This window comes from Sceloporus undulatus, chromosome 6 (genome assembly GCF_019175285.1).
Source record: "Sceloporus undulatus isolate JIND9_A2432 ecotype Alabama chromosome 6, SceUnd_v1.1, whole genome shotgun sequence".
NCBI classification, from domain to species: domain Eukaryota; kingdom Metazoa; phylum Chordata; class Lepidosauria; order Squamata; family Phrynosomatidae; genus Sceloporus; species Sceloporus undulatus.
In genome coordinates this window covers 9,673,236-9,699,438 of record NC_056527.1, presented here as the reverse complement: position 1 = coordinate 9,699,438, position 26,203 = coordinate 9,673,236, and the positions used below count along the sequence as shown (strand labels likewise).

Genomic DNA, 26,203 nt, shown 5'->3' with positions numbered 1-26,203 from the left:
TTGTTTTCCATTTTGACACATCTATTGTTCTTGATACATTAGTTTCCATGAGTGCATAATCTACAATAAACGGTGGGGATAATATTCCTTAGAGAGAAGAGAGAGCCCCTAACAACCAGTGCAGTCTGCAATATTCCATGACTCAGTTCAAACATAATGCTGTTTTCTTTCCTAATCAAGATTAGATCAGTAGCACTCTGTGGACTTGTATGTGTGTTCCTTCTTGCCTCTCCATGAAGACTTCTCTTCACACTCACCTTGATGAGCTTTATGTTGTCCTTCAGTCAGTTCTAACCCCCTTTTTCTACCATAGTTACAGTGAGCCTTCAAACTGATAAATAAAAATGATTGCAAGAATGTTCGTACAAAGTGAAAGGAAATCCCACATGAGGGGAAGGAAATACAGATGGCCATCCATAGTTCTGAGCATCCTCAACCAGCCCCACCCCATATGTCAGTGGCAGTACATACACAGACACACCAACACAGATCTGCACATGTTGCCATCCATAGACTTGTATGGACTTGAGATCCCACAGTATTTTATATGGCGGGGGGACCAAACCCCTGCTGATATGGTGGGCCAACTATACATACAGGCAACATTAATCTGTACCAATTCAAACAGTTTTAATAGAGGCACATCAATCCTTTTTGTTCATATGGAACTTTGGCTATAATATTGTACCTACATTTCTTCTATAACCACAGATCTATTTAGGATAAAAACATTAGTGAATTTACTGAATTGTTAATTAATTAGGTTAACCACTCCTTGTGGCTGAACTCCATAGGTTTGATTAATGCTGAAATTAATGCTACACTTAACCAACAAAATTAATTTAGGGCATTAAGATTTGATTGAACTTATGATCCCTGGCTCCTTCTGCGTTCTACTACTGATCTTTGCAGACTTTTCTATTTGACTGGGAGTGGGAAGACAGAATACAGTTACTCAGTTGTGTGGGGAAATGTCCTGCATATGCTCAGGTGATAATATGTGCTTGTAGGGGTTACTCATAAAATCTCTGTTTTGAAAACTAATACTATATTAATTAACATTACCACAAATAATTAAATAATGGGGATGATTAGTGATAACTTTAACTTAACATCCCAGTTTCTAACATCTAGCATTAACAAATTACACTGGTGCCTCGGGTTACGAAATTAATTCGTTCCGCCATTCCTTTCGTAACTCGAAAATTTCATAACCCGAAACACTTTTTCCATTGAAAATAACTAATGCGTTCTATGACCTCAGACTGAACCTGCAAGTCAAAACAAAGTTACAATAGAGGCCTATTAAGCTAAGTACCATACAATACAATGTAATACAAAGTTGCCTGAGGCACTAAAGAGCTTAAGAATGACTTGCAGGTCCATTCTAAAGGTTTGTAAAGGATAAAGAAAAAAAGTTTTTTTCTTATCTTTGCTGGTCCTGGCATCTCAGAGTGAGGCAGGAGGAGGAGGAGGAGGAGGGGGGGCAGCCAAAACACCCAAATTTAAACCCAGACAACCAATTTAACCAATTTAACAAAGTTAACCATTTTAACAACAATTTTTTTTTTAATTTGGTGCTTTTTTTAAGGGTCATCAGCACCTTTGCCCTTCTTGGATGACGGTTCTCCCTCTTTTGTGAAGAACTGGTCCAAGGATGTCTGCTTTTGCCGGGCCTTAAGCAGGTTCCTAAAATGGCTAAGGCAGACATTATCATAATGGGCAATGGCATGGCTGGTCAACACCTTCTCAGGGTGATGCTTCTCAACATAAGAAGACACATTGTGGAATTGCCGCAAAATGTCTTTCATTTCTGCCGTTGGCAAAAATGCCCCCGCCGCCTCCTCCTCCTGGCCCCTGTCAAAATGGAGCACGTCCTCATCCACGGCCGAGTGTTGCATGGCCGCCAAGGCCTTGAGGTCCTCTGTTGTGAGGTCCTCACTGTGCTCCTCAATGAATTCCTCCACGTCCTCGTCGTCCTTCATAGGCTTGTGGCCTGGCAATCTCCTCTCCTCCTGGGTGATGTAGGTGCGGCGAGGCATCTTCTTCCAGAAGAGGCCCGTCTCATCGCAATTGAACACTTGCTGCGGGATGTAGCCTTCCTCCTCCATCATGGCCTTGATGACAAATGCTTCGGCGGCCTGGTGGTCTGCGCTGGACGCCTCGCCGTGACGGACGACAGAGTGGATCCCGGTCCTCCTTTTGAACCTTTCAAACCAGCCACGTGAGGCTTTGAATTCCGGGGTGGCTGGCTCCTCCTGGGAAGAAGTTCCTTCGCCTGCCTCCTTGCTGGCCAGGTCTTCAAAAATGGTGGTGGCCTTCTCACAGATGACCGAGGTGGTCACAGTGTCCCCGGCTCGCTCCTTTTCTTTAATCCAGAGGAGCAGCAGGCGCTCCATCTCCTCGTGCTTTGGTGTCCTCTGCTTGGCAATCGTAGTCACGCCTTTCGCAGGAGCCACAACGCCTCTGATGGCCTCCTTCTGCTTGAGGACAGTGCCAATTGTCGAAGGGTTTCTTCCATACTCCTTGGCAATGTCCACCAAGCGTACGCCCCTCTCATGCTTGGCGATGATTTCCCTCTTGTCCTCCAAGGACAAGGGAGCCCTCTTCTTTTTGTCACCGCCGCTTTTATCTGTGGCTTTCTTGGGAGCCATAGCTCAAGCCTAAAAAGGACAAAAGGCACAGGCACTGAGCAAAAGCCACAATTGGAAACCACCCCCACCCCCATGGTCACACTCTCTGGCCCACATGGAGCCAAGGCCAAACTTGCAAAACTCACACCCCACACTTTCAAATCATCACAGCCATGGCCAAAGCACCCAAGAAGGTAGAAATCCATACACCTACCTGTACAGAAATTCAGAAGCAACTCTTCCTCACCAGTCCACAAGGCCAGACAAAGGGGGCAGATCAATGGAAGCCGGCTTTTGTTTCTGAAGCCAGGCCACCCCCCCCCCAATTTCGTTAGCCAATCCAGATGATCAGCTTGATTTCTCAAGCCAATCAATACTGCTAACGAAATTCAAAATTCGCACCAAAGCTAACCCCTAACCCAGCCCCCTTAGCTAAGAGAAGGCTTTCCGTTAGCACTGGAAAGCCTATAGCTGCACTTTGCAGCATTTGAATTTCGCGCCGAAATGAATTTCGTAACCCGAAAAATATTTCGTAACCCGAAACAGTTTTTGCCAATCCAACTTTTTCGTATCCCGGAAATTTCGTAACCCGATCATTTCGTATCCCGAGGCACCAGTGTAATTTACAAGCCTAATACTCTGATTTCTGATCTACATTGTACCCATAACAGTGCATCCATTAAACATTATTCTGTTAAAAATGGTTTACACTTATGATGTAAGGGTATAAATATTATTATTTTGGTTGTTTGTATAAAGACAAATGGAATTGAGACTTACATAACTGCTTTTTTTCAGAATCTTGCTGCTGAAAAAACATATAATAACTTAGATATCACAGTGACACAAGCCCTCCAACACCGCTCTCAGTATTTTGAAGGTGTTGTAAAATGCAGTAAGCTGGAAACACTGGAGACCATTGTGGATCGGATAGTTAAAGCTGAGGTGAGATTTCTTGGACCATAGTATATTTTTCAACAGTATTGCTAACAAGAATTCTAGCTTACATAATTTTAGAGCTGACCCAGATGATGGCAACATATGAACCTTGAAGACTTTTAAGATGGTGCATTTAAACTTCTATCCAGACATAATCTCACAAAACCATAAGGCTATAACATACTTCATGGAATACTGGTGGTGGTGTTGTGTGTCTTCAAGTCATTAACTTATGGCAACCCTAGGGTGAACCTATTATGACGTTTTCTTGGCAAGATTTTTCAGAGGGGTTTGCCTCTGCTTTCTGTTGAAGCTGAGAGAGTATGACTTGCTGAAGTTTACCTAGTGGGTTTCCATGGCTGAGCAGGGATTTGAACCCTTCCCAGGGCTCAAACCACTACACCTTACTGGTTCTTAAGGAATCTTTACCCTGTTTTTTAAATACTGTCCAACTTCTTAATTATAGCCAAGAATTAATGAAATTAAGCCTACATCAAAATGACATGTTACACAGGATATATTTTCAGCAAATATACTTGTGCTATTTAACTGGTGAGTGTTTGAATGATCCCTCATCCCATGTTTTCAGGTGGATTACATTCATAGCTGATAGAAGATCTATGGCTCCAAGTATAATCATTAGCCAAAACAAGAGACTGAAAACTTGTTTTCATTGTTCAGACTAAATGAACCACACATTTCCTCAAGTCTGAACATTATATAAACTGTGGTTAGTAAGAACAAGGCACATTCTAAAACCATGGTTAGTGAAATGGCTGTAGGACATTTCAGTTAACAAGAAGAGACACTCTCCTATCCCAGAACAAGTGTTTTGAGAAAGTTTTTGCACCTTCAGTCCCTGCTTCCCTCACTTCTTTGCAAGTGGTAGTAACTGGAGGTTTGAGAAAGGATTTATGTGTGAGTCACATAAATTGACTCCCGATCTGGCGTAAACCTCTCCTTCTGGAAAGAACTGTTATAATTCGGATTGGTTTATGTTTTGGATGTCTATTTTAATTTGTTTTACTTACATACAGATCACAGTAATTTAGCAGCATTTAGTAGCATGTTTTCAGAAAGATGGCATGTAATCTATTTCAGAACATTTGTAGATATGTAAATCCCCATCTGCATCAGAACAGGTGATGCTATTTTGGATATATTTGTATTATTAAACTACAAATTGTAACGTTGTGCATATTTCTCTTGGCAAATGATTGTTTGTATTGTCACTTTATTATTCAGTAGCCTTTTGAGTAGTGAAGCTATGATCTTAAGGCAGATGGCCAAGTGATTAAATCTGTGTAATAATCCTTAATAGTCATACTAAGCCCATCCATCATAATACCCCTATCTAAAATATCACCAACATAAGAGAAACATATAAAAATAGAATTTCCCCCCTTTTCTATTTCTTTCCTGTGTTCCCCGTTGTATCAGGTGGGTATGACTGTTCAAATACAAGAGAAGAGGAGCTCTAAGTTACCTGGCTGGTATGTAGTTCACCTCTCTCCTCAATTGTTGAAGTGTCTTAATTTGAAACTTACTCTGTCTGTCTCTTTGATAAAGGCCTTCCTCTTTCTCTCTCTCTTGTATGTCATGAGTTCTCTTTAACTTATACCCCCAAAGTTGTTATATTTCTAAAAGTGATTATGTAATTAGAAAATGGTTGAGAGAAAGAAAAATCATAGAACATGTGGCTGAGGCTGTATTTGAGGGGTTGGTAGATCTTAAAAATGTTTTATAGGAACTTTGTATCTTATTACATTTGGCATCTTAATCATTTGAACATCTTTCCTTTGAGCAAGTGATATCTTTTAATAGGTAATACAAAAACTAAGAGACCTCCCAGTAGCAGCATGCTTCAGATTGTTGAAGATAAAAACTGTGTTTGAATGATCAGATCTCAGATTAAGAAGCTAAGATATGAGCAAACTTTCTGCATCCTTTCCCAGTCACATTGCTTCGCCTTTTGTTTAAGAAGGATAACAAAATGGGAAACAATGTATACCTCTAATTGTATTTATTTTAACTTCAGTTGTACATCATCCGATTGTGGATGTTCACTGAATATTTAACAGTGACTAATATCACAAAGATTAAAGCAAGCAAAAATAATTTTAAAAAGGAAACAGAACAAAACCCACTGCACTGTAAATTAAATAAAATAGCAACAAAATATTAATACAGCAGATCTCAAAGGTTTTAATACTATAACGTCTGGAAAAATAAAATGGGTTTCACCAGGCACCAAAAGATCATAATGTAGGTGTCAGGTGAGCATCTCTGGGAAGTTGATTCATCAACCAGAACACCACCACCAAAAAGTCCCTTCTGTTATACACATTTGGTGCAGGAGGAAGGCTTGTCGAATTGAACATAAGGTTCACATAGGTATATGTGGACTGAGGGAATCCTTCTGGTAACATGGCCACAAGTAATTTAAGACTGTAAAATCAATTACCAGCATTTTGATTGAGCCTGGAAATGAACTGTCACATGGTATTGATGAATTACTGGCATAATATAATATTCACATTGGCCTCTCTCAGTTAATAGTTTTGCTGCCCTGTTTTGGACTATTAGCTCAGACTGGCCAATGTCCAAGCTGTTTTCAAAGGCAGCCCTGCAGTAATCCCACAAGAGGATACCAACAATGGGAAAATATAGGAAGTTTACTTCTGCCCAAATATAGTTGCAGTGGATGTATCAGCCTAAACTGATTTAAAAATGCTCTGTGCCATTGAGGCTTCTTGTGTCTTCAGTAACAATTTTAGATCTAAGAGTATTCCAGATCAAGTGCAAACCCAACTGTACAGGTTGAACACCACTCACCTGGGTAGATGAACCACCTATCAGTAGTATCTCTCTCTTAATTGAGACTGAATGTTCATGTATTGACCCCTCATCCAGTGAATTACTGTGCCCAATTAGTGGCTCAGAGAACCCACTGCCCCACCAGAATGAGAAGAAGGAAGAGGAAACACAGTAACATCCACATATTGATGGTACCTAGACCACTTCTATCAGTATTCTTATGTTGATGTTTAAACTGTGTAGGAGCCAAATGGACCTCCCATAACTGCCAAGGGACTGAGCAGTATTCTCCTGGAGCCACTTTTTGAAACTGGCCATTGAAGTAGTAGTAGAAGCACTGTAATGCAGTACTTTCAGACCCTCATCTCACGCAGTCTCTACTGAAGGATACCATGGCCATTGGTATTAAAAGCTGCTAAAGAACCCAAGATTCTCTGTACAGATGCACACCCCCTCACCAGCCTCTCAGCAAAAGTCATCCATCAGGGGCAACCAATGCAGTTTCTTTTCTACCCAGGATTAAAAATAGGTCTAGAAAGGAGTGACTGCCAGCCACTTAAAACACTTTTATCAGAAAGTGGATAATAACTTATGGTTGAATATATGTCATTAGGGTCCAAGTTAGGTGTGTCCAGGAGCAGTCTAAATGCCACCTTTTTAAATAGTATCTGGTATCAGTCCCATCTCCCTCCACCATAGCTCCCTGTTAGGTCCAAAATGGGAAACTGTGGTTAATGACTTAGAAGTGAGGATATGAAGTCATGGTTTATTGAAGTTGGTACCCATATTTGTTGGGAAGCCATTAACTCCTGTTTCCTGCTTCAAAAATAATGAGAAGTCATGGTTAATTGTGGCTTGTTTTACTGCTTATGCAAAGAAAAGTGAGAAATGGCTACAGGTGGGTAGTAGAATGTTGTTCATCTCTTAGCTTATTAAACTTGAATTTTGGTTATCCAGACGCGGTCAGTATGTATGTATTTATACTATACTATACTATACTATACTATACTGTGGGAAAAGATGGCAAACCTAATGTAGAAAAGGAGGACAGGGAAATCTACATGGACCTGTCCCTTTCAAACAGATTTTCTCTTACCTCAACATGAAACAAGAGTTAAACATTAGCCTTTGGTACAGACAACATGGATTTGTGACACCAGAACATGAGTGGAAGGACAAATTGGCCTGCATCAGACATAGTTTGTCCTGCACTCCTATATTTCTCTGGTGCAGCTGCACTGTCTGTACCTCACTTCAGTCAGCTAAAGGCAAACACCCATGCATGAGACTACATAAGGCTTCACCTTTACGTATTTATCCAAAAAGCTGGCTCTTGCTACCACATAGCAAGTTACTTTCAGAACTCAAAAGTTTCAAAAGTAATGTATGAGATATAAAGAGTACTTGCTGTTCAGGAGTCCTGCTAGGCAAGCACAAGCCATCAAATGTAAACTGAAATAGCTCCCTAGATTCCAGTGTGTACATCATAAAGAAACCCTAATAGGAAGGAGTTCTAATTAGGTTATTCTGATTCTAAATAAGCTTCAATTGTATATAAAATGAGTAACATTCCATTTTGATTTTATATATTTAAAAAATGACTTGTAAGTTTAAATGTGTTCCTTTTTAAATTATGCTGCAGTATTTGGCTTACACTTACCTATTTTTAACAAGATTTTTCCACTTGAATGTATTTATGAGCAGGAATTATTTCTATAGAACTTTACATTCTGCTCTGACAAGACAATGAAGGCAACGTCATTTATGTTCTCAAATCTCTTAATATCTCTCTGTGAACAGAACTTTGATGTTCCATAATGCCTTGTTAGCATTTCAACAATTGCTGTTTTCATAGAATGTATTCTAAATCTATGCAGCATACATGAACAAACTAAGCTAAAAGAACTAGGCTTTCAGTTACATGTACAGGTCCACACAATATATGTGTGTGTGTGTGTGTGCACAGTGCTGATACTGAGAAACAGCAAGAGGTGCAATTTTTTCCAGTAACACATTGATATAAAACTCCAAGCTTGAGTTTCAACATTGGTAAATATACCATGTCAGTGTATTTTTAGTGTACTTGGCAGAATACATTTGGTTTTCAGAAAGAGCTCTGAATATTATTAATTGCAGGAATGATCTTCCTTCTAAATAATGTGACTCTTACTTAAATTGAATGTGGGTTGGGAATATTTTTTTAATTATTTTGCATACTGAAAAATTCTTTCAATGTCTCCTGTGTTGTCATTTGCAGGTTCATAGGTTGGTGGTGGTGAATGAAGCAGATAGTATTGTTGGTATAATCTCCCTCTCTGACATCCTGCAAGCGTTAGTGCTCACTCCCGCAGGTATGGATGCCGCACTTCACCCTTTTTTGACAGTAACACGTGCATGTAATGTTTGGCTAGGATTGCTCGGTAACATTTACCACTGCTGCCACTGTACCATTTGCACAAGAAGCTCTTAAGATAACTACTTGTGAAAGTTAAGGTGCTGTCAAACCATTTGTGCTAGAGTCTGTTGCATAAGTAAGATCTTGGCCATTGTATTCTGCATATTGAGTATGGTGACATTTCACAGCAGTTTAGTGGGGGGGATGCAGTGGAGTAGAAATGAGTGAGTGTACCTTTACTATACAGTAATCCCTCGTGTCTGTCTTTTTGTTTTTCTGCTGTTTACAGGTGCCATACAGAAGGAAAGTGAAGCTGAATGATTGCTGTGAACATACATACTTTTGTAGAAGAACTTGGATGAAGTTACTGGGTAATATTTGCCTGGAAAACACAGAGGGTGATAGAGAAGAGTCAAACAGTGATGAGAATGTATGTGTCTTGGACTATGTGATGGGTAGCTAGTCTATTATTTCCCAGTGACTGTCTCAAAGAAGCAGCATGACAAAAAGCTTTATAGGCTTGCATTTCAAAATGTTCGCTGAAAGACTTTACATGATGTCCATCAGAAATGCACTGTATCCTGAAACAATACCTTTTTCTGTATTTGATAGAAGTCACTGGTCAGCAGCAGATCTCTGACATAAGGCAAGTGTATGGCATATTCATATCATAGTGCCTTATGTCAAAAAGCCAACAATATGTCATCACTGTTACCCATCACAATGAGAGGAAGTATTGTGTGAAACAAGATACTGTATTTGAATATTCAAGTGGCTAAATTTAAAACCAAATCAGTTATTAGTTTTGTCATAAAAGTTGTACTTTGAATATCAGTAGATTACTTTAAAACTTTAATGACAATTTTTGTGTGTTTATAAATGTTGCATCGTGAGGAAAGATGGTAAAGTAAGACAGACCTAAACCAGCTTTATTTATTTTTATTTTTGGCAATTTTTTACACATCTTTGGTGGGTGGCTAAAACTTCACCATATTCATTAATAAAACATTGATTGTTATATAAGGATCCAGTTCTCTCATTACTGACAACAAAGGTGTGGATACCATTTTTTCTTTCAAATGGATAAAGTCCGATAACGTATGCGTGTCAGACAGTGCTGAAGTGCTTGTGTTTCTGCAAAAAAGAAACCACAAGAAGCAACCCACAGAGTAATGTGGAGAATGTATAAGTGTGCCAGAAGGTAACAGCATAATGCTGTTGTCCTAAAAAGACCTAATGAAATCCATAATGTGAAAAGACTCAATATCTACTCGACAACAGCAGTTCCAAAAGTGCCAGAAGACAGCATTAGTCCCCTCAAATTACACTCCATCATTCTTCAGTTGCACTACAAGAGAAATGTTCTGGCACATACTATTCATGTACAGACTCAGATTAATTCTTTTCAAAAGGTAATTGATGATCCTTGTAAACCAAGGTTGGATTAAATGTTCAAATTGTAGTTGTTTATGTGGAGGAGCTCTTATTATATTATCTCCTCTAAAAATAATGAAGAGAAGAAGGGTGCTCTTTTTCCCATTTGGGAAGTCAAAAAAATATATACAGAGATGCATCAGCAGCTAAAACTGTTCTTTCCAGTATAGTTCCTGAAGCTTCGGTTTGTCCTATATTACATTTGTACTGTATTCGCAACATGTTCCATATTGCCTTGGGTATGTGAGTGTAACAGATTGCTTCTGCACTAAGCCCCCCCCCCCCCCCGGATTTGCTGTCCTTTGTTTAGATAGCACCTTCACCAAATTACTGCATACCACTGTCTTCTGCATTTGTCATTTTTCAAGATTTGATTTATGTGTGGTGTCAATTTTTTGCAATAAAATCAAATTGCATTGCCAGTCTGTCCAGCACTATTATGTCTTCAAAGAGCTCCTGTGTTATTAATTAGGAGCTTCTTCCTCACCTGTTCTGCTCCTTTTATTATTTCCTGTGCAGTGTTGCTGGATGCCAGGTATGGATTAACACTGAAATGTTCCTTAATCATTTAAAATATAGCATTCGCTGGGGTTAGGGATGAAGGACACCCCCCCCATGAATGTGGAAAAACTGCAAATAAAAAAACATTCTTTTTATCTAAAAGAACACCTTTCTAAAAAATCTCTAGGTCCTTCAGTGCAACTCTGTGGTCAACATCAGCCAGACACTGATCATAGAGTCATGCTGGAGGACCTACAGATGCCTAGAAAAGTGTTTTCTCTAGGAACTTCTAGGTTCTCCAGCACAACTCTATGGTCAATGTCTGGCAGAGTTGCGCTGCAGGGCCTAGAGATTCTTAGAATGAACATTATTCAAAGCTGCAAATGTGGAAGGCCAATTGTGTTTGTATTACTTCTTTCAGTCAGCCAACAGGGTTTAAAGATAGCAGACACACAAAAATTAAACTATACACATGGAGGGATGTTAGGGCAACATTCATCTAGGGAAAGGATTATGATGAAAGTGTTCACTCCCCTACCTTTAGATGTCACTACTGCTACACTTCAGAAGTACATTTCTGATCATTAGGTTTTGGGAGTAAGTTGGTTACTACTTTCATGGGGTTTTTTTTCTCAGAAAAATACTTAATGTTTACACAATAAAACAGCTGTTATAAAAGGAAAACAGAAAGTAATCACCATAGAAATATTCCACATAGCATCCCCCAGTTGCACAGGAGAAGGAGGAATAAAATGGGCGGAACCTGCAATAGGCAATGTACTTATTAATATTATAGGAAAACTTTGGTGAAGGAGGCTGACCTGTATATAAACATTTAAGGTTTGGGGCACAGGTCATGGCCTTAGAAGAAAGTACTTTGCAGAATTTCATGTTCAGAAAATTATGGAAAACCATAGCCTCTACAGTGCTAAAAAGTCATAGTGTGAAGCAACCTTAGAGTAAAAACCCACCCAAGCAACAAACTGTTACTGATTCCTTTACTGGCCAACTAAAATACACAATGTACTTGTTGCAGGCTTTCAAGGCTCCATGGGCTTCTTCATCAGGCAAGATGTTACAAACCAAACGAGAAAAAACAATCAGAGATGTTAGATGTCTGCAGGTTGTTTCAGTCCTTATTAAAGATGTTATGATGGGGAGGATATCTTTGGCAGGCAGGCAGCCTTGTGGCAATAGGGAGATTTTCAAAGTCCATTTGCACCTCAACAGGGTCCCCTCTTGCAGCCCAATAGGGCTCCATTCCTCAAGAAGTTGCCATGTTTTTGCATCAGGAACTTTTAGTGATGTAGAGATAAAACATACGGATTCAGTCCAAATTTAAGAAGAAAAAATTGTTTTACCTTGGTTGAAGTTCCTCTTCATGGTTCCCGCGTTGCAACTACAATGCGGTATCTCTCAATACAGAAAACATTCAGGGATAGATGCGTTGGCCATTTAACAAATACAAACAAGAATCCATCTGCGATTCCTTTACTGGCCAACCAGGAGACACAATATACTTGTTGCAAGCTTTGGAAGCTCCCTAGGCTGCTTCATTGGTGAGCTTGATGCTATTTGTGTGTTGAATGAGGTGAGACAATGGCGGTGGGGCAGGATGTGCCTCTGGGCCTGAATGGAAATGTAGGAGCCCTAGTCCTTACCTTTATGAAATGCTTCACTTATAGCCATGAAGCTCCGTCACTTTAGTCAGAGTGACACTGATATTAAAGCTTTCCCTACTTTTTGGTCCAGCTCTGCATCGTGGCTTGAAGCGGAGTTCAATTCCCACGTCTGAACTGGATAGATAGGCTCGAATCCAGGCAGTGACACTGAGGATAATTAGCAAACAACCTCAAACAATTAATCTTTAAACCATAGTTCACAAAAAAAGCAAAGCCTGAAGGAGAAACTCTGGGTGCCAATAGCAACAACTTCACCTGCCTTTGTGGGGGGCGAGAGAGAGGGAGGGAGCAGCAACTGGAGTGCTTTAACTCACCAGGCTTTGCAGGAAGCATCTAGGGATGGCTGTGTGACGTCCAGGCAGTGGCACCTTTCCTGGGCCAAGCGAAAGGCACCAGGGCAGGCCTTAGTTCGGATGGGAGGGCCTTGGCCGAGGGGCCCCTGGGAGAGTTTCCAAGCCAAGGAAATTTAGTGTCCATTTGCAACATGGGGATTACAATGCATCTCTCCTTCCTGGACTCCAAGGAACATCGCCACCTCCTCGCCCCGCCCTCTCCCCTTCCCACCAATCACAAACACACATCCTCCCTAACCCCGCCCCCTATTTCCTGTCCATCCCGATTTCACCCAATAGACAGCGAGCGGGAGGAGGGGGGAGGAGCCAAGAAAACCAGCAGCGCTCTGGGAACCGTCAATCACCGCCTTCCAATGGGCGCTTGCGGTGACGTCACGGAAGAGGAGGCGGGGAGGGGGCGGGGCCCATTTTCGGAGCGGAGGGGGAATGACGCAGCGAAATTTTCCTCGAGCGGACAGCTTCGTGACGTAAGCACGCAAAGCGGAACGAAAGAGTGGGATGAGGGAGTGGGGAACATCGGTGCGCATGCGCCACGGAGAGCGAGAGACGTTTGTGGTGGTCACGTGAGAGGGAGGAAAAACGGCCGTCGCCACACAGCGTCCCTTCCGTCAGTGGCTCATGCTCCGCCGCCGCTGCTGCCGCCGCCTTCCCCTGCCGCACCTGCCCCGGCCCAGCCCCGCCTGAGGAGGCCCCAAAGCGGAGGAGCCCGAGCCCCGGCCCTTCCTTCGTCCTCGTCTCCTTTTTCGGTCGTTGCGCGGCGCCGAGAGGCCGGAGCCCTTGATGTGGTTCGGGGCCCAGCGGGGACAAGATGCCGCCCTCCAAGTCCCGTAAGATCGCCATCCTGGGATACAGGAGCGTCGGTGAGTCAGGGGATCGTGGCCCGGTTTCACGCCTTGCCTGGCTCTCTGCTATGGCATTCTGGGAGTTGGAGTTTGTTGTGGGCCCAGAGCGGAACTTAAGGAAGGAAGACCCCACAACACACTCCAACTCCCAGAATGCCATAGCAGAGAGCCAGGCTCCTCCCTTGGAGGACTTTAACCAGAGGCTGGAGTTCCTGCATGGCAACTGGATCAGGGCCCTTTTCGGGGTCTCTTCCAACTCTAGGAGCAAGAAAGAAGCTGGGAGCACGAGCCTTCGTCGCCCTGAGCCTAAAAGAGGGCTTTTCGTAGAGCAGACCAGCCTGCGGAGAGGGCTTCCGTAAACCTGAGCTTAAAAAGGGGTCTCTTGGTAGATTTGAGCCCGAGAGTGTGAGCCTAGATAGACTTGAACCTATGAAGGAAGAGGCTGGGAGTATAGCCTTTCGTAGACTTGAGTGGGCTTTCGGTAGACCTGAGCCTATGCGGGTGAGTCTTCATAGACTTGAGCCTACATTGACTTCTGCCTGTAAAGAAAGAAGCTGGGGGCATAAACTTAAGCATAAACCATCACGAAGTGGGCTTTTGGTAGACTTGAGCCTACAAAGAAAGAACATGGGAGCATAAGCTTTTGTAGACATGAGCCTGTGAAGTGGGCTTTTGGTAGACTTGGGCCTAAGAGCATGTGCTTCCTTAGGCCTGTGTTTCCATAGACTTGAGCCTATGATGGAGGAAGGGGGGAGCATGAGCTTCCATAGAGCTGAGCCTGCGAAGTGGGCTTTTCATAGGCTTGAGCCTACAAGCTTGAGCTTTCGTGGACTTGAGCCTACGAAGAAAAGTGGGGAGTATGAGCTTTTGGGGACTTGAGCCTAATAGGTTCTGCTAAATAGGCTCAAGTCTAGGAAAGCTCATGCTCCGCACTACTTTCTTCCTCAGAGTCTCCAAGGAAGACATCTTTTCTTCTCCCGGGGTGAAAACCCTTGGTTTGTAATGCTCTTTTCCTAGAGACGGCGGCGGAATACGTTCTCTGCAGCTCTTGAGGCCAGTTTTGCAAGAGGCCAACAAGGCACTGGGGCCGAGGGGTCTTTTTGGTTTGCCTTTTTGCACTTCCCGCCTCTGGCTGGGGTTTAAATCCGATTTAAAACTGGCTCCCTTTGGCTTCCTGGCTCCCAGGAGAACGATCCTCCTCGCCTCAGAGGGATGCAGAAAGTGCTGTCCTGGCTGAATCCAGCTCCTCAGAGCTTTCACTTGATGATAATAAATAGGTGAAAGGTGGCTTCAAGATAATGCGCTCAGGCTCCCTGTTACATCGCCTCTTTGCTATGACAAATACCCAGGAACAGCTAGTAAAGGCCTTTGCTCTCTTATGCTGAAGGTACTATTTTAAGTGGAACAACCATTACAAATTTGTAAGGAATTGATGGTCTGTTGGGTGGTTTTGCTACAGAAACAGAAGCAATGTGTCACTGAAGCCATTGCCCAGCCTTCCTGGATCAGTCCCATGGGACAATGTTTGGGTTAAATTTGGATGCGAGTTCAGATCTCATCTAGGCCTCACTGCTGCAGTTTATCTTACTCTCGGCCTTGCCTTTCTAATAGTTCTAAAGATGGATGACAGTTTGTTCTCCGTTGTGTTTTTTAGACAAGCTAATGTGAGTAAAATTCTGTCAGGCATTGATAGTTTCCCTTTGAGATGCAGAGGCCCAGGAAAAACCCTTCAAATGAACCTGTTCAGAAGGATCACATTTCTCCCCCCTAATAATCCTAATGTTTGTGCTCCAGTTTAGAGTCTGTTGCGCACCTACTATCTGCTGGAGATCAGGCAGATTTGTTGCTAGGCTGGGTATGTTGCCATATACACTGGTGCCTCGGGATACGAAATGATCGCGTTACGAAATTTCCGGGATACGAAAAAGTTGGATTGGAAAAAACTGTTCCGGGTTACGAACTATTTTTCGGGTTACGAAATTCATTTCGGCGCGAAATTCAAATGCGAAGCGCGGCTATAGGCTTTCCAGCGCTAACGGAAAGCCTTTTCGGGTTGCGAAATTTTCGGGTTACGAAGGGAATGGCGGAACGAATTAATTTCGTAACCCGAGGTAGCAGTGTACCAACTTCGTGGAAATTATTTCCTCCTTATTGAAATGGAGATTCAGTTCCAGTTCCATGAGACTGTTGCTGTGTCTGCTATTTTATTCCACCTCTTTCCTTGAGAATGATCTATAGATCATCTTTGCACAAAAAGACTGCTTTGGGGTGTAAAGCTAATCCAACCACAATTTCCCCGATTCACTAGTACAGTTGGCCTTCCCATTTGTGGCTTTGACTTGTATGTGTTTGATTGTTTAAGGATTTGATTAATATGTTCTCTCTAGGAATCTAGGTCCTCCAGCATGGCTCCTATGCTTCACCAGAATTTGACCATCAAGTCGCACTGGAGGACATAGAGATTCCTAGAGAGTACGCTTCTGTAGCAATTAGCAGCTCCTCTACCATGATTCTGTGGCCAACTTCCAGCATACATTGACCATAGAATTGTGCTGGAGGACCTAGAGATTCCTAGAGAGGTGTTCTCTCAGCTGATAAAAAATAGTGTGTGTGTTTTCCACTTGCACACAGGAGTCCTGCACCCCTAACCCCAGCAAATGCGGAGGGCCCACTGTAGTTCTTTGAAACTTCTCATAAAAGCTCAATTAATATTTCTAAAAGGCACTGACTTCATAGCAGTGTTAAAATCATTTTATGACACCTTAAAATGGATTAGATTGGACAGTCTCAAGATCTGTCATCTTGACCTTGCCTAAATCAAAGACGTTCAAAGCTTTCAAAATGTAGTACAAGGAGAGTGCCATTGCATATTACTTTTTGTTGATGTTTGGGTGTAAGCAAACCTAATGAGGAGCCAATCCTAACCTATAAACTAGAAAATGCTTTTTGTACCATTTGGCAGTAAAATGAGAACTTCTTTGGGACATGGAAAGGTGCACGTCTCTGAAAGATGCTTCCTCCTTTCTCTGTTAGCACTTTGCAAATCAGCTTTAACAATTGTGAGATGAGAGAAGCTTTTCTTATTCAGCTTCCTTCAACATTGAGCATTCTCCGATTTCGCAATGGGTGTGTTGGCAAGACCTAGTTTCTCTGGGTGTAATGGCAGGATAGTAAACATAGAGTAAAGGGTGTGTTCTTTTATTGGCTACTGTATATAATTGTGCCTGGCTGAGCAAGTGGTGAAACATGCATGTTAAAGTGCATTTGCCTAAATTATTCTCCAGGGATGGTTCCATAAATGTGACCATAAAGTTGCTGCTAGCGAGTCGCAGAGTTCTTCAGCTGTTTGCATTTGTAGATGAGCATGAATTGGGAGACTTGTTTCCTGAATCCTCAGAAGACTCAGCAGCAGCAACAGAAATGGCAAGCTACTTAATAACTAGTAAAAAATGGAGACCTCTTCTTTCAGAAACATGGGGATACATCAAATAGAGTTTAGGAAATATAACATGGAACCATTCATCATACATTCTGGTCTGTAGGTGTATAGCCACAAAATGAAGTGCAAATGGTATTTATGTATATGTAGTGTACAAAATATATTTGTAAAGTAGTTGTGACTGATTGTACTTCCCATTAAATATATATTTACTTTATGACGAAATTTGGTTTGCATCCATATGCCATAACTCTTATGAATGCTTAGTGAAGTTCCCCTAGTAGATAGATAATTTGACCATGATGTTTGCCACCTACCTTTTTGCTTGTGACATGTAGCAAATGCTCCTAGACACCCACCAAATACTAATGTCTGCCAAAGCTGACTTGTTATATGGGTGCCTGACTTGATAATTTAAAGTTAAAGTGGAACGGTGCTGAAATGCTGTGTTTCTGCTTTCTCTCTTTTGCCCTTAAGAGCTCAAAGACCTTTAAACACTTAAACATGGCATTCTTTACATATTTTTTTCTGTTGTAAACAAGAGTGATGTTAAAGAGCAAGGCAAAATGGAGAATAGCTTCAAAGTTCAGCCAAGTATGTAAACAAACTGAGCAGCAGCATTCAAAATATAAATGATGTGAACCGTGCCATAGTGTGTATTCTAAAATTAGGTTATTTTCAACTTTGGGAAGCCCAAAGTTGAGTTGCTGTTGGTGTTCTTTCCCAGTATGTTTTCTGGGTGCTTAATCTACAGTTGGGTTTATCGCAGAACATGGAGAGAAAAGAGTTACTGAAATAGGTACTTCTTGGAAGTTTTTTCCCCTCACTTTTAAAACATAATTGTTTTAAGGGACTCAATTGAAACTGCATATGATATTATTTTAGAGTAAGTTTGATTTATTTTAGTGATTCCCAAAATGTCTGGAAACCAGGAATATTTGGTTTATAGGTATGCGATAAACCTATTAAACATAATGAGCAAAGTATATGAAGCAGTGCTTTCACATCAGCCCAGCTAAGAGATATTGTTATTGATACAGGTTGAGTATCCCTTATCTGGAAATCTGAAATCCGCAGTGCTCCAAAATCTTAAACTTTTTGAATGTCGACATGACACTTGAAGGCTTTGGTATTGGAATATTTTGGATTTTGTAATACACTGTATGTGTAGCATATTACATTATTTGTACTTTATTTGCAAGGCTGAAGAGAGATGCAAGGATCTGTGAAATAGTGGGAGGTGTGGATTTGTGCCAAGCACTGCCCTTAGATTCCCGCCATTTTACAGATTCTTGAATCTCTCCAGCCTCACAAATATACAGTAGTACAATTATGTACTAGGCTACCTATATTCCAAAATACTGTAAAATAAAAAAAATCCTACTCCTAAATACATCTGATAAGGAAAACTTGGTCTCTATTCAAAAATCCATCAGTGATACCTTTATTGGCCAACTGAAATGCACAGTATACTTGTTGCAAGCTTTCGGAGCTCCATGGGTTTCTTCATCAGGCAAGATGTTACAAACCAAACGAGAAGGCGAAGAAAGAAAAAAAAAACAATTGGAGATGTTAGATGCCTGAATGTTGTTTTAGTCCTTAGTAGAGATGGTATGCTGGGGAGGCTATATTTTGTGCTTCAAACACATTTGAATTGTTGCAGGAAAATTTTTTGCAGCAAGTTGTATTGAGGATGGAGCAAGCTTGTTTTCTGCAGCTCCAGAGTAAGATCTGTAGCAATTGATTCAAATTAAAGGAAAAGTGATTCCATCTCAAGGTTAGAAAGAACATCCTGACAGTAAGATGTTCAGCTAATATTTTATTTTTGTATTTATTTCTAAAACAACTCATAGGTGAAATCTTTCTGCCATTGTAAATGTCTGCTCAATGCAGAAACTTAACTGCATGTTCAGATAGTTGCCAATTTCATTCAGTATGTTTTTTGGTGAGGAGGAAATCTTGAATGGTGCAGTAGACTAATAGAACTGGTTACCAGAGCAATTCCCTTTCCCTTCTCTTACAAGCTCTAGTGGGATGCAGAGGAAGTCTAGGTGAGGTAGTAGAGTGAATTTAATGCGAAACTGACAAATTTCTCTTGTGCTGTAACATTCAAAATCCCTTCAAATGCTTTCTTACTGTAAAAGAGGCACGACGTCCTAAAACCTTCTAACATGCCTGGTTCACATTCTTTCTAGTTGTCATTTATCCCCAGCCAAAGGTTGAGGAAACCTGAATGGAAGAACCCAAATGTAGCTTCTTCATGCAAAATTTGGCTAACCGGATAATCACCAGTAGTCTGTTGTGGGACACAGGAATTTGTGCTTTCCCATTCAGGTTTTAAAGGCTGAGAAGGCCAAGAGATTTCAGGGAATGGAAGGTAGCTTTTTAAATATGAGGATCAAGCTAGATTGACTTTAAGACAAACAAATAAAGTTCCTGACAAACAGGTTTTCAGATCATTTAATTCCTTGGACAGTATGAAAAGATTAGAATCCTGAAACCTTTGTTTGTTTAGTGATAGGACACCTGCTTGAACATTGATCTGAAAATGGTTCGTATAACTCTGAAGGAGGCAGGCCCCTTCTGCAAAGCTCTTTAGAAATACAGGGAAGATTCTTCTATAAAAGGATTAAAATGTGCTGAGACTGTCATTCTGGCATTCTGAATTAGAATTGGGAAATTGGGGTGGGGAATGGAGTTGCTCCATGGATGAAGAATCTGTATCTTCAAATCTCATTTGAATTTCTAAGCCTCTCTCATTTTTATAACCATTGGAGGTTTTTAAAGGCTGGTTTATACTAACGTAGCCTTGAATGCAATAGCTGAGTAGGAGATTTTTTATTGTGTTAATAATGTGGATTCACTCATAAGCATCAAGGGGGGGAGGTTTGTAGGATGGATGGATAGATAGGTAGATAGGTGGATGGATGGATGGATATTATGGGCACAGACCAGCATAAGAGTATATAGAGAAGATTATACTACTACAACAATTCTTTAATATAATACAGAGGCCCAGCAAGTTCACAACATAAAAGATAAATTAAGAGCACAAGGAACAATGGATCAACTCACATAGGCAGAGCTTACGTCAGACATTTTTCAAATCTTTAATAAGGTAACTGAACTAGCTGCTCAGGCACAGATAAAAACAATACTTTGTCATGGGGAGGAGGTTATATTGAGTTTGCATGCTGCTGGAGTCCAGCTCTTGCTGTTAAGCAGGATGGCTGCTCCTGAATAGTAGTCTAAAATGTCATCTTTAATTAAAGCGTCGTCTTATACGTGGCTGTCTAGTGGCAAATTTTTACTGCAGTGAGCTTGTTAGTGACAGCGGTAAGCACTAGAGGCAGTATGCTTGCCTGTAATATCAAGCCATAGGAAGGGTTGTTTAAGGACACTGTGCTAGAATTAACTCATGAGTTGCCTGTTTCATATTTCTTGGTTTTTCTGCTCCTATTCTCAGCAGGGCCTTCTTACTCAGCTGGGCTGATAACATATTTATGTAGGATACCATGTTCAAATAACAAATCCCTTCTAGTCTTGCTGTCTTTATATAAAGATCAGTTTCTTTAGGGATAATGCATGAGTACAAATACAGACTCTGATGTAATTAAAATCATGGCTCCTTGTGTCATGGAGGCTTCAAATGTTTCAGGCTCCTACAGTGAAAGTATGTGACAGATTGGTGGAATAAAAGTGCTTTAGCTCTCTTTGTCAGATTGTCTTGAAGTCATTTCCTTTGTGTAGTCATTTCTTTTGTGTACCTTTACACTAAAGAGTGAAATGAAAGCTGTATCACTTCTTCAGGACAACCTTAAACATTGTGACCCAGATGTCTGGCTCTAATCTGCATATTTTATTGTATGTGTTTCATTGCACAACTTTTTTATGTTGTAACATAAAGGAGGGAGGTGGATGTGGAGGGGGAAATGAATTTGTGTGGCCTTGGCTGGTAAATATATTGCAACTTGGCCAAAATGCAGTTTGTGATGCATCTCATGTGAGGATGAAAATAATGGTTGTCTCTGAACTTGCATTCTGCTAGTATGCAACAAATCTTACTAGTTAAGGGGCTGCAGTTTAGTTTGCTCATTGTTATTTATTTATTTAATATCCTTCTTTTTTCCTTAGGACCCAGCACAGCTCACAACATTAATTATAACAAAATAGATCTATAAGCCAGTCACAATATTACAAAGGGGTTAAAAACAACTTGAGCGCAACTACTAAGAACACCTCTCTAGATTATCTTGCTCTTTGAACATGGAGCATATTTGAATAGTCAAAAGAGAGTGCTGATTCATCATAAAGGCTGAGATGGAGCACAGAAGATAAAGCAGCCTTTGTGGTGAAGTTCTTTGAACTGACAGGACTGGTAATTTTCAGACTCCTTGAACTAGGGTCTAAAAAGATCTGCTTATTGAAATCGTGGCTTACAGTTATTATTATTTACTATCAACAGTTTCCGCTTTCCATCCACATGCATAAAACGTGGACAAAGCACTTGTAGGAACATCCCTGCCAAATGACGAGCTACTTAACAGGAGGGTCCCTCCCCTTTCCAAAAGCAGTTTGTGGCATGCTGTATAGGAACACTAAAAAAGTAGACATGCCTTAAAAAAGAAGGATTTTGTCAGCATACTTTATCCATATTGTTACCACATTTGACCTAGTCAGAGTTTGAAAAAAAAAATATCTTCTCTCCACTTTGTAAAAAATGCAGTTTTGTCAAAACGTGTGCCCCGAAGTCTCTGAGCTACCAGAGACAACCCTTCATAATGAGCGGACAGAGGACTTGCACTCTGGTCTGAATACTATTTACAGTTGGCCCTCCATATCCATGGATTTATTATCAGTAGATTCAAGCATCCATGGCTTGAAAATATTTTTAAAACATTCCAAAAAGCAAACCTTGATTTTGCCATTTTATATAAGGGACACCATTTTATTTCCCCATTGCATATAATGGGATTTGAACATCCATGGATGTTGGTATCCATGGGGAATCCTGGAACCAAACCCCAGTGGTTACCAGAGGCCCATTGTACTTCAAGGATAGTCATTTTCTCCTTATTCCAGATTTGAAGCTGGTTTGTAGTGTAGTCTCTTATGAGGGCTTTACAGTATTTTTTGTACGTAGGGGTTGGATCCAGCGTAAGTTAATTTAATATTTATTTAATGAATTAATTTGTGTCTTGTCTTTTTCCCAAGGTAAGTTTCAAGGCTATTCATCATACATTCAGATCAGTAGCAGGGAAGAAAAAGTTAAAGGATATGGGGAAATCAAATAAAAACTTTGTATGGCACAGAAACACTTTCCAAAGCTAGATGTCCATGTTAAATTTTCTCTCTGAACCTTTAAGTAGCTAACCTTTACTTTTCTATGAGGTAAACTCTTTATTGCATACTCAACAACTCTTGTAACCTGTAAGGATTAAAAATAAGAAAGAGCAGTAAAAAGTGCTGTTCCAAATGAACTTCTGGCCTCTGTCTTAGCTTTTCTGCTTGCAGACCCCTTTTTTGTAATAATTTCATGCAGCATATCTCTCAGAAGAACAGAAGAGAAATCTAAGACCTCACGTCTGTGGAATAATGATAAAAGACGGGTATACTCTCTTACTTAGTTTGGTGGTGGATTATAACTGACAGAAAGAGGTTTGCTGGAGGCAAAGCTGTCTTAGCATATACAACTCTATGGAGTTATGGATAATCTTGTTAGTCTGTGGATAATCTTGTCCAGAGTAGTTGACTTTCAAAGTAGAGTTATAGTAGAAATATTCATAGTGGACTTGTGAAGAGGCACAATGAGAATAAAACAAGGATGAAAGACTTAATCACTTTCAGATAATCTTTCACAAAATAATATCTAGTGATACTGAATAATTTCTGATCTTATTATACTATTAGTGGTGTGGTACCTTAACCCCAAACATTCTGTGTGTGTTGCCTATATTCCCACAGTATGTATTGTATAAGGATTTAGCACATGTGGGGAAAGGGTTGCTTACTACAGTGGTCCTTCCACATTTGCTGGGATTAGGGACTCAAAACTCCCATGAAAGTGGAAAAACTTTAAACAAACACCACTGTTTTTATACCTGAGAGAGTACCTCTCTAGGTCCTCCAGTGCAACTCTGTGGTCAACATCCATTGGAAGTTGACAGTAGAATCGTGTAGGAGGACGGACCTCCAAATGCCTAGAGAAGTGTTTTCCCTAGCAATTGCTAGGTCCTCCATTGCGACTCTATGGTCAACCTCTGGCAGAGTTGTGCTGGAGAACCTAGAGATGCCTAGAGAGAACGTATAAATCAAATCCGAGAATAATTAAATCTGCAAAAGTCAAAGCCACAAATGTGGAGGGCTGACTGTACTTACACAAGGGACAGCAACAGAATGGTATGCTGTCCCATCTGCTGCTCTCTGTGTTGCCATGCCTTTGCAGGTACCTAATCTGATCCTTTAAACTTGGAAAAGTCAATTTTGTGCTTCTGACTTGTAACTCTTTGATAAGTAAAGAGAGAATGCAGAGATTTTAGAGGTGATTAGAATTACTTTCTAAAATTCAGCATCGCAGAGTAGAATAATGCAGAACTTTAAAAAAATATTTTTTCCAATAATATGTGGGAGCGAGATTGAAAGAAAGGGCTTCCTTATGATCACTGAAGACTGAAGCTAAAAGACCATTAAGTATAACTTGGAGTGTAGTGGAGTCTCCTTCCTTAAAGGTTTTTAAACAGAGGCTGGATGGCCACCTGTCGGGATGCTTTGATTAAGAATTCCTGCATGGCAAGGGGTTGGACTGGATGGCCCTTGTGGTCTCTTCCAACTCTGCGATTCTATTATTCTAACATTGGGATAGTTTCTGCTTTGAAATAGATTCTGCAGCAACTTTTTCAAATTTAGAAATATCTTATATGTGGTTGCTGTCAGTGTGTGAGAGGGGCAGAGAGCAAGACAAGAATGGTGCCCAAATGACTGCCATTTCCCTCCCCTCTTTCTTCTTCATGTATGTTCTTCCTGAAAGGTGACTTGGGGAGAAAAAGAGGCCATAAGAAAATTAGCCCTCCAATGCAGATTGGAAAAAGGAAAACACCCACAGGGTACCATCTCTCCCCCTGCTCTGCTGCCTATATAAGTACCGTATGTTTCAGACTGAAAGCTGTTTACCCCAAAGCTGTTCCATGTAGAAATACGCCTTTTATTTGACCTTTCTGTGCTGTTGTTGACAAAACATTGGAATCTTATCTAAGAGTTAATACTTTCTGTTGAATTTTAGATGCTATAAATTTTATAACTTCAAATCTCTAAGTTAGCAATATGTAACCTGTGCCTCCCCTTCAGATACCGTACGTGCATTCCCTAGTATGCTCTGGCCATGACTACCTTCATGCCAGTTTCATACAAATGACTCTCTCCTTTCTGCTGTCTGTAACAGGGTTGCTGGGAGAGGCAACAGAGAGCCTTTTTCTCCCTCTTCCCAAGAGATCCTCATTCATATTGCTCTTTATTATGTTACTGACATGAGATGGAGAGGCGGCTCTTCACTCCCAGTAAGGAAAAAAGAACATTGGGGAGAGTGCACACATACATAACTTGTCTATAGCTCTGATCTTGCATCAAAGGAGTCTTTCGGCGCCAAGATTAATATGCAGCCCTGCTCTAAACTAGTAGCTGAATCAGAATAAAATGCTTACTGTATAGGATTGGAAGTGATCCCAACAGTCATCTAGTGCAGCCCCTGGCATAGAGCAGGAATGCCTGACAGATGGCCATTCAACCTCTGTTTTAAAAACCTCCAACAGAAAAAAAGCCCATACTCTGCAGAGTAGTCTCGTCCACTGCTGAACCACTCCTACTATTCAGTTGAAATCTCTGTTCTTGTAATTTTAACTTCTCACCCTTCAGTTCCAGAAGATTGAGCGCTATTAAAATCTGGCCCAGGTTGCTTATTGATTTCCACTATTTTGAAGTGGCAGGGTTCAGAGTTAGCTGACCAGGGAACTCTCCCCGAATTCTCTAAATGTTCTAAAGTATAGATGAGGAGTGTAAAGCCCTCCACATGTTATTGGTGTTCCCATCAGCCCTTAGTCAGTATAGTTTGTGGTAAAGAATGATGGGAGCTGCAGTCTAACATATGGAGGATCACCAATTACCCACTCGTTCTAAATCATGTGTGGAATAACCATATATACTCATACAGTATGTATATGTTGAGAAATTTTAGTCAAAAACACAACTCCAAAATACTGTCTTGACTTAACCACAGTCAGTGTAAGTACTATACCTTAACTTTTATCAAAAAGCAAAGTTTGATTGCATTAAAATTACAGGCTATAATCATTACTAACACAGCCATCATTTGCCTTGCTTTTACATCCTTTTTGACATATGCATGTTTTCTGAGCCCCACCCATGCCCTGTTGCCTCCCCCGTGCATCACTCAACCACCATTTACAGTAGTTCTCTCCTCATCCGTCCAGCCTTTAGGATGAGCACAAACATTTATTCCGGCTTGAATTTTTAAAGTTCTTTAGCATTGTTTTCCTTTGATTCACCCTTTACATCAGTGGTCCCCAAACTGTGCTCATTAAGGGATTTTGGACTTCAACTCCCAGAATACCAGACTATTGGCCAACATGGCTGAGGCTTCTGGGAGCTTAAATCCAAAATCTCTTAAAGGGCACAGTTTGGGGACCACTGCTTTACATCTTTTGTAACATGCCCCTAAGTTTTACTCATGGGTCATATCAATAATTTTGGTCCTAATATCTGTCCTCATCTTACACAGGAGGGTGATGTATACAGGCTGAGTCTCTCTTAACTGAAATACTTGGGATCAGAAGTATTTTGGATTTATTTATTTGGATTTTGGAATGCATGTATTTGAATATACTTACATAATAAGATATCTTGGAGATGGGACCCAAGTCTAAAAACACAAAATGTGTTTATTTTTTATATATCTTATAGTCATAGCCTAAATGTAATTTAATACAATATTTTAAATAATTTTGTGCATGATACAAAGTTTTTGTACATTGATCCATCAGAAAGCAAAGGTATCACTATCTCAGCCACTCATTGTTATTTTCTTTATTTTTTAAATATTTTTTATTTATTTATTGGTTTTTGGAATTGCAGATAAAGAAGACTCAGTCTGTACAA

At 40.7% G+C, this 26,203-nt stretch overlaps 2 protein-coding genes across 2 annotated transcripts in view; both read left to right on the top strand.

The window, feature by feature from the left end:
* PRKAG2 (protein kinase AMP-activated non-catalytic subunit gamma 2) overlaps nt 1-10,640 on the top strand; it is a 242,729-nt gene extending 232,089 nt beyond the window's left edge. The window contains 3 exon segments of the mRNA XM_042477435.1: nt 3,432-3,578; nt 8,647-8,740; nt 9,074-10,640. Of these exon segments, the coding sequence (XP_042333369.1) occupies nt 3,432-3,578; nt 8,647-8,740; nt 9,074-9,105 (273 nt within the window). The 3' untranslated portion in view covers nt 9,106-10,640.
* Nucleotides 10,641-13,268: 2,628 nt separating this feature from the next.
* Nucleotides 13,269-26,203, top strand: part of RHEB (Ras homolog, mTORC1 binding) — a 40,709-nt gene continuing 27,774 nt past the window's right edge. Inside the window, exon 1 of the mRNA XM_042472699.1 lies at nt 13,269-13,614. Coding sequence (XP_042328633.1) covers nt 13,563-13,614 — 52 coding nt within the window. The 5' untranslated portion in view covers nt 13,269-13,562. The remainder of the gene's footprint in view (nt 13,615-26,203) is intronic.